At 35.9% G+C, this 15,472-nt stretch overlaps 1 protein-coding gene across 2 annotated transcripts in view; it reads left to right on the forward strand.

Annotated features, from left to right (window-relative positions):
* NADK2 (NAD kinase 2, mitochondrial) overlaps positions 1–15,472 on the forward strand; it is a 47,540-nt gene that overhangs the window by 7,602 nt on the left and 24,466 nt on the right. For both annotated transcript variants that reach the window (XM_017548252.2, XM_017548253.2), the window contains exons 2-5: positions 6,609–6,697; positions 7,639–7,727; positions 8,541–8,622; positions 14,478–14,561. In XM_017548252.2, the coding sequence (XP_017403741.1) occupies positions 6,609–6,697; positions 7,639–7,727; positions 8,541–8,622; positions 14,478–14,561 (344 nt within the window). The remainder of the gene's footprint in view (positions 1–6,608; positions 6,698–7,638; positions 7,728–8,540; positions 8,623–14,477; positions 14,562–15,472) is intronic.

Genomic DNA, 15,472 nt, shown 5'->3' on the forward strand with positions numbered 1-15,472 from the left:
ATGTTGGCCAGGTTGGTCTTGAACTTCTGACCTCAGGCGATAGGCCTGCCTTGGCCTCCCAAAGTGCTGAGCCACCACACCCAGCCTGTTAATTCATTTTAACTACTGTACAATATTTCATTGTTTGGATAATTAGTTTTGCAGTTTTTCCTTTATCTAAAAAAAAAAAATACTGCAATTAGAAGTACAAATAGTTTTTTCCGTAAGCATTTAGTTGAGTCCCTAAACAGTATGTGGTAGACTTTAACATTTTTGCTAATATGGTGAGGGTGAAATGGCATCTTTTAATTTTAGGATATTTGAATTAAATATTGAAAAACACAGAAGAATTTTTCTATGTGAAAGGGAGAGAACAGCAAGACTTGTGTGAAGTTCATCTTGTAGCCAACAAACAGAACTCAAAACTGACTGTGATCCACAATCAGAGATTGTCTTACATTGTGAGTCAGTACATAAACTTGAAATAAAAGATAACAGGAAACAATTTAGCCTTGTTTTGTCTAGTATGTTTTATTTTCTAGTTAATGGTAATACTGGCTGTAATCATTAAATCATGATCAGCTTATAATGCACTTTAAGACAATTTGAAAATAATTGCTCAATAGTAAGCATACTGAGGCCAAACAGGTAGACTGGACCTTATAAAGGTGTTAAGTCTCATGCCAAGAAGTTAGCTTTATCTCCTAGTAGTTTTCAAACTCTTTATGGTAGAATACAACCCTTGCTCAGGCCCTGTCTTTCCCCATAGTAATTGGGTGATGAGGGTCAATTTTTCTGAGACTTGAGCATTTTATTTTCATATGATGCCCAAAATGTGGTAGTGGTCAGGTTAGTTTAGTCAAAGACTAGAAGGAACTAGTTTAGAAAATCTGGAGGCAAGCTTTTGTATTAGACCAGATAAAAATTGGTGTGGTCTAGAACTCAAGCAGTGGCAGCATGAACTGAAAGTGCATAGATTATAGAAATAATTCATGAATATAATTATTTGACTTCACTACTGACTGGCTGTGGAGACTGAGTGTGAGGGAAGAATTAAGGTGACACCTGGATTTATTAAGTTGCTCATGTAAATGATGCTATCATTAACTGATAAATGGGACTCAGAAGAGCAGATTTGAGGGGGGAGTATATAATCAAGTTTCAATATTTTTGGAGAGAGGTACTTGAACTATTTGTGGATGGATATAAAGGTAGCATTTGAAAATTTGAGGCTGTAAATCAAGAGACATAGGCTAACAGTATAGATTTCAAGGTTACTGGACTATAGTTGGTAGGCCAGTTTCCTGGAGTGGGGAGCTAACTCCGGGAAAATGAAGTGAGAGCAGATAAGAAAACCAAAGTTGGAACCTTGAGCAATACCAAGGGAGGAGGTCAACAGAATTAACAGAGGAATGCAGAAATAGAGAATGATGGGAAAAATAAAGGTGAGAGCCTGGGAGAAAGAGTAAGTAGAATAGAGATGATATAAGATAAATACCAAATATATCTGAAGAAGTCTTTAGGGTTCAGTGCACTAGGTCTGATCATGTTAGGTGAATGGTTGACTAGGTGTTAATTAGGTGTTGTTAACATTTTTAAGTCAATTTTGAGTAACACTTAGAGTACCATTTCGTTAAATGTATGCTTTTAAGGGTGCCTAATTTATGCCTAGTGAGTTTATATACTGAACTGTCATTGTCTCAAAAGTTTGTGCATTTATTATGTGTTAAATTTGAAAAGACTTAACTCTTTCCCTTATTAAGCTATCATAGAAATTACATAGAGTACAAAATAATAGTACTCAACTGACTAGTAAAACAAGTCTTAAAAATTTGTAATTGCAATAAATTTAGTTTTGGATAAGTAAAACGATGTGATAATTTAATAAAAGTATTATAAACCATTTAGGTAATAGAATAACTGTCACATCTGGATCTTAAAGTGTGATAAATCTATCCATTCAAAATCTTGCTTTTTTCCTTATATGCTGTGCTTTATTTTAATATCAGAGCTGTGTGGGAAGACATGATCTTGGCTTTTGGAGATTCTGTAGGAGAAATTCTTGCTTATACTGAAATGTGTCTGTCTGTCTGTAGATCTCTTGGAGTTACCTGCTTTTTCCAAGTGTCCTGATGAATCTTTATTTATTTTAATGGAGAGAAGAATTAACAGGTTTTTGGGAAAAATATTAAAGATTGTTACTAATAATGTTGTGTAACATTGCAGAGAATTGGGAATGTGTTCTAAATTTCAGTAATTTCTCTAACCTTTTAATGGTAAGACATTTTCTAAGAAATCATGTGTTCTTGTTTTTGTCTGATTAAAGGAAAGTTTTTAGATATTTGAAGTCATGTTATTTTCAGAGATACAGCAAGAAATTCTTACCAGCTTTTTGCATATTCCTTTTAAACAAATGTAATTATTGGACTTCACTACTCACTGGCTATGGAGATTGAATGTGAGGGAAGAATGAAAGCTAGTTGTATAGTGATTTAAGCCATTCTAATTGATGCTGTTTATTAAGTGATTTTATTTCTTATCTGCCGTCTTTATCCAGTTCATGTTAATAAAGTTTAATAGCCCAATCAGCGAGGTCTTTAAAGAAAATAAGAACTTACATTCTGTAAATGAATGTTGAGCATGACTTACTAGAAAATTAGTACACAAGAAGAAATTTGAGTGGGAATAAGAATTTATGAACTGACATTTCTGCTTCAATGTTAAGTATTCTGAGGCTGACTGAACTTTGTATTTAGAATTTTAGTAATTTTAGAATTGTTAGCAATCATAGAAAACTTGAAGTTTTTTGTTAGTTCGCCAAACCTTTTTGTCTCACAATTCCCTTCACCATCTCCAGCCAAAGTTCCCTAACACTCAACTGTGGAGTATCTTATTTTCGTGGGACTTGTTGAGAACCAGGAAGTAAACATAGAAGTTTCTGAACCAGACAAGCATTTACAGGGCTTACACAGTAAGGTTTATATGCTTTTTTCCTTGTTACATGTTCCATATTGTCCAAACCAAAACTTGGAACATAAAGTAAAAAGTCTGGTTAGGGAATTGAAGTTATTTACGGTAGAAGTGGTAAGTTAGATGTAACTGTTCTTATAGGCTTATTGTACATTTGAATGGGTTCTCATTGTCCTTAGCAGTTTGCAGTGCCTTCTTTAATACATTTGATTGAATTCCACTAATAGTTAAATGAACAGAGTAGTAGGCACTCAAATATTTGGATTAATCTTTTTTAGAGCTTAATTTCTAGCTGTTTAAAATGTTCACTCCTAAAATGGGATTGTGAGAAATAATTATTATAACAAAATAATATCCTATAGTAACAAATCTAACTCTCCTCAATTCTGAGACCTGCTTTGCACACTGTTGTCACTTTTTGGGTTATCTTCTGTAGCATCTGCTTCTGTACTAGTCTTCCTTTTCTGGAAAATGCATACATGAGTTCACTCAACAAATACTTAGCCAGTACCTAGGCCCTAAGGAATAATGGCAAACAAGATAAGTAAGATCACTGTTCTCCCAGTACTTATATTCTAGTAAGGAGATTCAAATAGATTTTTTTTTTAATGCTAGGATAATTTTAGGTGTGATAAATGCAAAAAAGGAATTAACAGATTTTGAGATGGCGTAATTGGCAGTGGTGGTCGTTGCAGCTTCAAGGGCAGCGCCAGCAGCAACTGTTTCAGCAGTTCTGGTACCCCGAGGTTAAAAAGAGCTGGGGTTAGGTGGAGGGATGGAATGCATTCTGGCAAGTACAAAGGGAAGAGCTTGGTGAAAATAGACCAAAGAGACTAGAGTGCAGGGAATGGGGAGGAAAAATGAGCTGGGAGAAAGGAGCAGAAGTCAGGTGGCATAATCCTGGAGAGTTGGTAGGAAGAAAGTGCCATTTGTAGAAGGACATTAAGCTGAGGAAGAGACATGCTGTGGTCCCTCTGGTTTCTGCATGGGGAATAATCTATAGGGCACCAAGAGTGGAAGTGGGGAGCCCAGTCAGAGGCTTGTGCATTGGTTCAGTTGTGAGATCATGAGTGGTAGAGGTGAAGAAGAAAAGTGCTTGGATCAAACATAGTATTTAGTAATTGGATGTGGAAATAAGCAAAAAGGAGGCATGGAGTGTGACTCTAGACTCTTGGCTTAAGCCATAGGTGGGGAATTCTTGGGCTAGAAAATCAACTGAATAATTAAATACTATTAATTGAATAATTAAATACTATTATTATTCAATATCTAGCATGTTCAATATCTGGCCCTCTATTAATTTGAGCTGCCTGTTAGATATCCAAAGAAAGATGTCAAATAAGCAGTTCAATAAATTTATTTGAAGCCCCAAAATTAGGCCAGGTTGAGAGAGAGCAATTGGGAATCATCCTTGAAACTATAGATTGCCAAGGGAGAGTGTAGTGGTCCTTACTCACTGAGAGCTGGTTAGTGCAGTTTTAGTCAATCTGTATCTGGGTAATGATAGTGGTCATCTGAATATTAATGCTATGTTGGTCCAGATTAAGAAATTCTGCTCTAAGAAAGAATAGTTTTTCAGACCCGATTGACTTCTGTTGATATGTTGATTAAATTAAATGAAGGATTGTTTTTTAAGCTGTTAATCTTAGTCAATGCTTTCCTTTCAAAAATTCTTTACGTTGGTTGCATAGTCTAAGTATAATGAGGCTTTTGGCTAGGAATTAAACTTTGTCACAGGCTGTCTAATCTATTATAGTGTATCTTGGTGAGTTAACGTCTACTTACTAATTTTCGCAATAGCCAAATGCTTCCTCCACTTCTCTTTTGTGATAATATACAAAGATTACAAAGTGAGGACAAAACTATTAAAAAAACTCTTAACCCACTATTTGTAGACAAAAGATGGGGAAGGTAGGTATCAAAATATTAACACTAATTATTTTGAGCCATACGATAATACTTGATTTCAGTTTTCTTTAAATATTCATCTTCCATGTTGTTAGTGTTATAACCTTTAAAAAGTAAAATATGTATTAAAATACTGTCTAAAAATTAGTTTTACTTCATAGTTAGTAGGTAATGTTTTAAAACAAAATATTTGAGATTATATATTAGACTGGGTGTGGTGGCTCACACCGGTAATCCCAGCACTTTTAGAAGCTGAGGTGGGTGGATTGCTTAAGCCCAGGAGTTTGAGACCAGCCTGGGCAACATACTGAAACCCCATCTCTACCACCAACAAAAAAAAGATACAAAAATTAGCTGGGTGTGGTGGTGTGCACTTGTAGCCCCAACTGCTTGGGATCCTGAGGTGGGAGGATGGTTTGAATCCAGGAGGTGGAGGTTGCAATGAGCTGAGATTGCGCCACTACACCCCAGCCTGGGCAACAGAGCCAGACACTGTCTCAAAAAAAAAAAAAAAAAAAAAGATTTTGTATTAGACAGGTATTTGAAAAACTGATTTTGCTTCATAAAAAGGAAAGGCATAAGCTGGGCATAGTGACATGTGCCTATAATCTCATCTACTTGGGGAGCTGAGGCAGAAGAATCATTAGAACCTAGGAGTTCAAGATCACCTTGAGCAACATAGTAAGACCCCATCTCAGGAAAAAAAAAAAAAAAAAAAAGGGAAAGGAAAGATATAAAGGAATTTGGAGGAGCAAAGAAAAATAACATTTTTAATTTGAATTCTAGCATTCACTCTAACGGACAAATTTTCTACTTGGTGATTAAATGGATGTTCACTAAGGATATTTCTGAACTTTTTTCTCTATATTTTACCTTATGGATTATTGATAAGAAATATACTTTAATGCTGGTTGCAGGGTAATCCCAGCACTTTGGGAGCCTGAGGCGGGTGGATCACCAGGTCAGGAGATCGAGACCATCCTGACCAACATGGTAAAACTCCGTCTCTATAAAAATGCAAAAAAACTAGCCTGGTGTGGTGGCGGGTGCCTATAGTCCCAGCTACGTGGGAGGCAGGGGAATTGCTTGGACCCGGGAGGCGTAGGTTGTAGTGAGCCAAGATCCCACCACTGCACTCCAGCCTGGTGACTGAGCAAGACTCCGTCTCAAAAAACAAAACAAAACAAAACAAAACAAAAACTTAAAAAAATTTAATGACAAGACAGTTGTAAAATGTTACTCCAACTAGGAAAAATAATTCTTGAAGGACATATATGTATCTAAAAGTTATCCTTTCTAATGGAGCTTATCAGTCCTTTGCTTAGATTGCATGGAGTAAATTGCAAATAGAGTTTATGAATCTGAGAACAAGAGAGAAGCAAATCCAAGTGGAACAAAAGTCATCTAACTGCCTCTAAAAGTATTAGTTTATCTTTGATCATCAAGTAGCCGTATGCAATGTGTTCAAAAGCCATCAAAAATATAAAAAACTTGAGCTGTAAAACATAAGATTTTAAGATCCTGGTGACTACATGATTCAGAAAACATAATGCTGTATTTAGTATTAAGGGCAAATTATAATTTTCTGATATTGGGCTTTCTAGTTCAATTTTAACTTGTAGGTTTCACAGGTAATCATTAAAATATATTTTCAAAAAAGCATATTTTCTATGGGGCTTTTAAAAACATAATATTAGAACATCATGTGTAATATATATTAGTAAAGCAACATTTCTTTTGTTTTAATATAGCTTGCATTGAAAGGCTCTAGCTACAATGGACTTCTTGAACGACATCATATTCACACCAAAAATGTAGAACATATTGTAGATAGTTTACGGTAAGTCTATGGGATTGGTTCTTGGGTGGGATTTTATATTCAGGACTTCGAGTTTTTATTTTGTACTAGCAGCCCATTCTTAGACTTTTAGTGATGATTGTTATTATAAAATTATTTTCAGAAAATTATATTGAGGTTAATGGATTTGGTTTTATAGCATCTTTAAGGAAATATTTATTGTACTCTGAAAATGTCACAGATATTTTCAATTATTTTGTCTTCCAGTGAAATGCATTTCCTGCAGAGTTAATTCAGTAATCAGCTGGCCTCAGCTGTGTACAGGGTGGGGTATGCTTGTTAAACTGTGTAATGTTTTATTTATTAAAACAGACTAATAGATTATATGAGTGTGTGCATTATGATACTTTTGAGTGTTTAAAAATTATAGAAACTTCTGTCTTAAAAATTACAGAAACTTCAGTTAAGTCAGGACGAAACGCACTTAGGTGTGTACAAGAGAGTCAGTGTGAGAAACGTGCAAATTACAAAGTATTTAGTTACTGTTTCAGTGTCTGGTACTCAATGAATATTTGTTGGATTTAAAATAATGGCCTTCCGTTTTATAGTTTAAAATTTGTCACTCTAGATATTAGTCTTCTGGACCATTTTTGTATTATGAATTTAAGCATCAGAAGGAGTAGAGAAAATGAAATTCTAACCAATATTGCTATCCATTAGTGGTTATAAAAGTTTTTAAAGCACATGGAGATTTGGGATATATAACTTTCAGTTTATTCATATGCTGCCTTAATTATCATAGTTAATTGGCTGTTGTAATTAAATGAAAAACAAAGATAATGTTATAAAGCTCCATGTAAATTTGTTTATGATACAAATTTTTTATTTTACATCTTTATTGTAATAATCTGTCTCTCAGAAAACATACCCATTATATATATTATTAGTAGAAATTTCATATAACCTTTCCTTTTTTATCCTAGGAATGAGGGAATTGAGGTTCGTCTAGTAAAGAGGAGAGAATATAATGAAGAGACTGTTCGATGGGCAGATGCTGTCATAGCTGCAGGAGGTAATAATTTTATAGAAGTAAAGATGTTGGAATTTACAGATGTTGTTTAATACAACTTATTTCCAGATACCCTAGGTCTAGCTAAGACTTGACATTAAACAAATTTTTGGATTGCTATGATTAAGTTTAAAACATCTGTTTTATACAAGTCTACTTTTTAAATGGATGATGTTACTGTGAGGTTCCTTGTATGTATTTAAGGTATGCATTTAACTTCAAATATGATTCAAAGGATCAGTTATTGTATTTTGGTATTATGGCAGTTTTAAGGAAAAAAATTGAAGTTGATAAAGTATTTAATGAGATGAGGTAAATTCTATTCCTCTTTGGTCCCAAATACTTATACTTACTTTTTTCTGTACTTTATCATTAAGTTAATGACTACTGTTTCTAAAGCTTCAAGTTGACAGCAGCTATTGGAGAGAAAGATTTTAAGATGGATACATTGGATATGTTTTCGTTAAAATAATTTGTGAATTTGGACTGGTGTTATGGGAAAAGCAAAGAAGACTGGCTAATCGAAATTTCTGGATTAGAGTAGTGGTTACCAACTGTGGGGTGCTACTGGTATCTAAAGGGGATACCTCTGAAACATTCTACAGTGTCCCCACAACAAAGAATTATTCTGCCTAAATCTAATCTTGCCACTTATGAAATCCTGGATTGGAGTGAGAGGGAGACTCAAAAGATATAGTAGGTAGAAAGGGAGTGGGATAGGCTATGGCAGTTAGCAGGGCAGGATATGATTGTTAAAACCACTAATTTTCAAAATGGCCAAGAACCGCATATTGTGTTTTGTCTTGTGTTCCTTAGGTGATGGCACAATGCTGCTGGCAGCAAGTAAAGTCTTGGACAGACTGAAACCAGTTATAGGGGTAAACACTGATCCAGAACGGTGAGAAAGAACATAGACTTTTTGTTTGATTTGTGTGGTGTGTTTTTAAATTTTTTTTCAGGAAAATATAGATGCATTTCTGCTTTGCTTTGCATAGTATCTTTTTATGCTCTATCCTAAAATTTGGAAGCTATTCTTTATTTTCTCTACCACGTTCACATTCCTGGGCTCTGTTGCTACAGACATTTTACTGTGGTGTGTGATATCTAAGTGGAAGCATCATTGTTCCTGGCCACTGTGAATATTAGAACCATGTTCCAGAAACATCCTAATAATGAAATTTAGGTATGTAGAATTGAGTAGGATTGTCTTTTATATAGTTGTTTTCAAGGATATAGCTCTAGTTTTAAGCTCAGGCATGAAAGATATAGATACATCTAGCTGGCATTCTTGGTAGGAAATTATGCTATGGGATGGACCAGTCCTCACGTTTTAGCTTCCCAGGTAGGTTGGGAGTAGGATCTGTGTCATAATAGACCTGAGCTCTTGACCCAGGTGAGTGTTGTGGACCTTTGGTATTGCTGAGGACGGAAAAGGTAATAATGATCCATTTTCTACCCTTCCTTATGGCTTGTATTTATATTCCTCTTTATGCCACCACTGACTTTTTGTGGGGGTGACTTTACTGACTTTATAAAAAGACCTGTCCAGACACTGTTGGTACTTTTTTCTTTCCTTCCTCAGCTTTATTGATATTTACCCTCATTCTGTTCTAGCCATCCACTGCCATGACTTTACTGAGACTTTATGATGATCTGGGATTTCCCTATCTCTGCAATCCTTATTAATTCCACTCTGACTGCAGCCTCCTACCTTAACAGCAGACTTATTACTTTATCCCACTAAATCTGCCCTTTGACTTTCAGTATTTTGATCCCCTCTGTTTTTCTCCACTTAATTCTTCCTCACTTCATTCACTTTCTTAAATATTTCTTTTCTTTTCTTTTTTTTTTTTTGAGATTGAGTTTCACTCTTTTGCCCAGGCTGGAGTGCAGTGGTGTGTTCTCAGCTCACTGCAACCTCTGCCTTCTGGGTTCAAGCAATTCTTCTGCATCAGCCTCCCGAGTAGCTGGAACTACAGGCATGCACCACCACACCTGGGTAATTTTTGTATTTTTAGTAGAGATGGGGTTTTACCATGTTGGCCAGGCTGGTCTCAAACTTGTAACCTCAAGTGATCCTCCCACCTTGGCCTCCCAAACTGCAAATATTTCTTTATCATTATCTTTCTGTACAATTCTAGATCAATCTTTTCTATGTCTGCATCATTACTGCTGCTATGATCATCTGGGGAAAAAAAGTCATACTAATTGAGTTTGATGGCACTTCCAATTTGTAGTCTTCAGCACTTAATTGCTGCACTTAATTGACTCAGAGTTGCACACAAACTTCCTGTGTATCCCTACTCATCTCTCGTCTCCATTCTCTGTGGTGGCTGCTTCAGTAGTTCAACTTTTGCATTCACCTTGGCCTCCCTTATTCTTCCTTCAATTAGCTCACCTATTTTTTTTTTTTTTAAACAGGAATTGAAAGTCACTCGATTAGAACTACTTATTTTCTCCTGCTTAAAAAAATATTGTCCTATCATGTTGTTTTTTTCTCTCTCTCTTTGCACACGATTCCTCTTAGCCTAAAAAGCCTTGTTCAAGACTCCTGTTTTTAAAGAAATTTTAAGAATTCTTTACCCTGTGTCCCTCTCTTGGTTATTAGCTCTTTTCCTCCCACTAATCCCTAAGCTTGATCAAATCTCTACTTCTTCAGTTCTTAGTTACTTTCTAAAACTTTGCAAATTTTTACAAATTTGCCTCCAACCAGTTCATTGACATTGCTTTTGCCTTAGAGACCAGTGATATCCTAGTTATTGAATCTACTGGATATTTTAGTCCTTGTCTTACCTGATTTCTGGGAAGTTTTTGGTGCTAACTGCTCCCTTATTTCAGCTGTACTTTGTTGGCATTTGTAATACCCCTTTCTTCCTATCCCTGTGACTACTTCTTTGTATCTCCGTTGAAGGATCTTACTATTTGGATGCTGCCTAAATACTGGTGTTCTTCTTCAATTCCTGTATTGCCTCCAGAGAGGCTGATTAATACTGTGGTATTGGAGTCCCCTGGGATTCCAGAATCTTTATTCCAACACTGATCTTCTTGCTTCCGTTCTTACCCTTACAGTTTCTTAATTTCTCCTCCCAACTGTAGCCAGTGTGATTATTTTGTGGAAGTTTGATAATATTATGTGACTTCTCTGCCTAGATTTTTTTGTCATGGCTCCCTATTTAACTTAGGATAAAATCTAATTCTATTTATTTATTTATTTAACTATGAATAGGGTGACAAACTCCTCCTAATTTTCTTGGAACTTTCCTAGATTTAGCACTGAAAGTCCTGTGTTCCAGGAAACTGTCAGTCCAGGCAAAGCAGGGAACAGTTAGTCACCTTAAATGTGACATACACACTGTACATTGTCTAGCTAGCCTTTACCATTCTCTGTCCTTATTGCCTATTATTTTTGCCTTCATTCTGTTCTAGCCACACTGGTCTCTACTTTGGATGTATCCAGTGGTATTAAAAATGTAACATCTACAAATAAACTCCTTTCCTCTCTCCCAACATCCTTGATGAATGGAATCATCACCTGTGCTGAAGCTGTAACTACCTTTCCCTCACTCTATCATCAGATTGGTCCTATGTTCTAGGGAACTTACTTTTGAGTCCATCTCTTGCCATCCTCACTGCCACTAAAAATAGCTCAGGCCTTTATAGTTTGTTGTTTAAATTACTGAAGTAGCTTATAGCCTGTCTCCTTCTAATTTCTACTTTACACATTGCCTTAGTCTTCTTTCTAAAGTGCAAATCTAATTGATTATATCCACTCCTTATTAAAGTCTTTTAGAGTTTCCCATATCCTTCAGGATACATTTCAAACTCCTTAGCGTAAGATACATTATCTTTCACTATCTCTCGCCTATTTGCTTTTCTAGTTTCATCTGTCCTCATATGTCCACAGGCATGATACATTCTTTAGCTTAAAAAATGTATTTTTGTTAACCATTCTAGGATCAGCCTAGGATCCTTTCTAAAAGGGTGCTCAAACTACAAAATGTAACTATGTGAGTATCCACCAACATGCTGATTAGAGGCTCACACAGGGATGCTTTTACTCTGTGAGGGAGCTTTGTTGATATGTAAGACCCAGGGCATGATTTGAGAGTAGGTGAAAGAGTTCTCCAGAAGGCCCATGTCCCCACCCTACCCCACCCACCCATGCCTTTGTATGTTTTGTTTTTTTGTTTGTTTGTTTTTTTGTCAAAAGTACCCTTACACCCCTTACTCACTTCTGTGGTTCTTGTTTGTTCAAGACTGGTGTTTCTCCTACATTGTAATTCCCTATACAGAAAGCACATATCCCTATATAGTTATTTTCTATTTAATTATTTGTCTCTTCCATTAGACTATAAATTCTTTGAGTATAGGACCTTGTATTTTAATTTCTTTGGCACTAGCATAGTTTTATATATAGCTGGTAGGTAGTAAACACTTGAAAAATGCATGATTAATTAAACGATTTCAGGGAATAGGGATAGAACCCCAATCTAGCTGAGTAAATATTCTCACACGTAAATACCGAGAATATTGGTTCAGTAAGTAATTTTTGATTGCCATCAATGTTGATGCATGTGGGTTTCAGAACTTCTTAATGGCTTATTTTTATATCATTATGGTAAAAGATTCTTAACCTTAGTGATCATATGTTATACAGCTTATTGAACTATATTTTCTTTTGAAAACTGGTTTTATGTTTATAAATTTGTGGAAATTTTGAAGCAGGCAAGCAGAGATTGTTATTATTGGCATCTGTTCTTTATTTTCTACCTAGAACAGGTTTTAGAAGTCTTTTGGTTTCTCTTCTTGCCTCCAGGCAGATATATTAAGTGGCTTTCTAGTTTTTTGTATACTTCATGTTGTCTGACTTCTTTATCTTAAATATGATGGTGCCTCAGAGTCCTAAAAAAAAGCCCGGAACTTAATGTTCGACTTGTTTTTTTCTCCTCTTTATTAGCTGTAAAATGCTGCATAAAAATTCATTCCAAAACATAGAGGCTTATGACAATAACAGCGTATTATTTCTTATGGTTTTTGCATGTCAGGAGATCAGGAGCAGTTTGGCTGGGTGGTTTTGATTTGAGATCTCTTCTGAGTATAAGCAGATGTCAGATGGGTCTGCAGGCATCTGAAGGCTTGACTTGGGCTGGAGGATCCACTTTCAAGATGGCTCACTCACATGGACCCATCTAAATCAAATGTATAATTTCTGTCCATCTCTTCTGTATTCTACAGCCATTCTACTGAGCCTGGTAAATAATTACATTTGAAAACTTAATATTCAAAATGAGAGAGAGGGCATGTGGTAGTCAGCTTCCTAGTATTTATGTAGCCTTTAATGTACCTCCTTGCCCCCCAATATTTAATTAGAGATGGCCTATATGACTAGGAGAATATGGCGTGAGAATGTATAGATTCCAAGGCCAGGTCATAAATGGTATTGCAACATCTATATTGGTCTTTAAGATTGTTCATTGTGGGGTAGGACAGCTACCACGATGTGAGGATACTCACAAACAACCCTGTGGAGAGGCTTACGTGGAGAGGGATTGAGGCCTCCTGCCAACAGCCAGCACCAATTTGCCAGCCATGTGAGTGAGCAAGCCTGGAGGTGGTTGTGCTAGCCCAAGCGAAGCCTTCAGATGCCTGCAACCCTAGCTGATATCTGACTGTAACCTCATGAGAGAATCTTCTCTCTACAGGGGTTTTAGACTTGCAGTTGACCTCGGCAGGTATTATTCTATCAAATGACTGTTGATACCTTTTATATACTTAACATTGTGTGCAGTATTACAATGAATATAAAAATTTAAAAGCCTAGGCCTACCCTTTCTTAGCCTCAGTGTTGACCTACTCAGATAAAGATATAAACTATTTACAACTTTGTATAAACATTGTTCTCTGCTCTTCACACTTAGAAGTTGGTTTACATTTATTATCAGGAGTTTGTTTGCTAAGCGTACCCTCAGCCTTTTCTTCATGATGGTAGTATCATATAAATGATGATAATTGAGCCTTCTGGACATCTTTAGATGCCACATACTCTCATCTATACCAGCCAATAGGCAATCTTACCACCTTATAATTTGTAGTGATTTGTTTTAATTTGTCTTCCACATGAAGCTGTGAACTCCTTAAAGGAGTTTATTTATATATTTTTGAATAAATGAATGATTACACTGGATTAAGCTTTCTCAGTTCTCTTTTAGGATATCTTAAATGACATTTAAAAAGGGATTATCATTCAAAACATTTAAAATAAATACTTTGATTCCTCAGAATAACCTTTTGAGATTGCTGGTTTATCCTGACTTTGGAGATGAGGAAGCTAATGCTGAAGTGACTTGCCCAAAGTTAATAGTTAAGTGATTTAAAGGTTGAAATAAAAATTTGAAGGTTAATGGTTAAATAATGTAATAATTTGAACACCACTGTACCATTCGTAGTGATTTACAGGGTCATCAGTTCGTGGCAGATTTTCTGCTGTTTTTAGTTTGATTGTAATGTAGAAACTCAAATATTATTGTATATTATGGCATTAAAGCTGGATGTAGACTACTATTTCTGTTTAATCTTTTTGTTTTTGTTGAAAGAACACATTTTGTGGCAAAAAAAATGAAATACAGAGTAGAAATTTTTAGAATTTTATATCTTATTTTTTAGCTTAGTGTGATACCTTTTGATTACATTTTTTTTGCTTCACCATTTTTCTTTTCCTCTTTATATCGACAAAAAATTCCTGTTAAAATATAGGTCTGAGGGTCATTTATGCCTGCCTGTTCGATATACACATTCCTTCCCAGAAGCCTTACAGAAGTTCTATCGTGGTGAGTTCAGGTAGGAATTTCTTACTGTTGTTCTTATATAAGTACTTTAATATGTATGTGCCATTAATAATGCTGTTAAAAACAGAACAAATCAGGCAGGGCATGGTGCCTCACTTCTGTAATCCCAGCACTTTGGGAGGCCGATGCAGGTGGATCACTTGAGCTCAGGTGTTTGAGACCAGCCTAGGCAACATGGTGAAACCTAGTCTCTACAAAAACAAAAATTAGCCGGGCATGGTGGCTAGCACCTGTAGTCAAAGCTACTTGTGGGGCTGAGACAGGAGGATCACTTGAGCCCCGGAGGCAGAGGTTGCTGTGAGCCGAGATCCTGCCCCTGCACTCCAGCCTGGGCAACAGAGTGAGACTGTGTCTCAAAACAAACAAATACAAACAAACCAGAACAAATCAAATAATGTTTGGATTACTCCATAGATATAACAGTAGCCATAAACAGTAATGCATTAGCTGAGCCACAAATAGGTCAAATTTACCTTCTCTTTGTCCAGTTGGAATTGTGGAGAAAACCCCTGACAAATATTGGTTGGCCTAACTGCATAAAGAGATGTTTTTTCTCCTTCAGTGAGATAGCAGCCATGTCTCTACTTTCTTAACGTTATTACATGTCCTTATCAGTAGTGGAAAGGTAATTAAACCTTTGGCTAAAATTGAGTGTTTAAATTTTGAGATTTTATATTTTTTATCTTTATCTCCCATCTAGTAATAATTGAAAGTCGGATTTAATCCAGCCATGCTGAGATTCCTGGTATCTATCTCACATAAAAGTATTTCTTAAGCAGTGGGGATGAGATTTTTAAAAATTTCTTTTACTTAATGTGTTCGGTGGTCAGACCACCAGTAAAAGAGGAAGGTAGAGGGAGGAGCTGATACAGGGTTAGCCGATTATATTTGAGAGAGCCAAGT

The sequence above is a fragment of the Cebus imitator genome, unplaced genomic scaffold (assembly GCF_001604975.1).
Source record: "Cebus imitator isolate Cc_AM_T3 unplaced genomic scaffold, Cebus_imitator-1.0 Scaffold205, whole genome shotgun sequence".
Taxonomy (NCBI): domain Eukaryota; kingdom Metazoa; phylum Chordata; class Mammalia; order Primates; family Cebidae; genus Cebus; species Cebus imitator.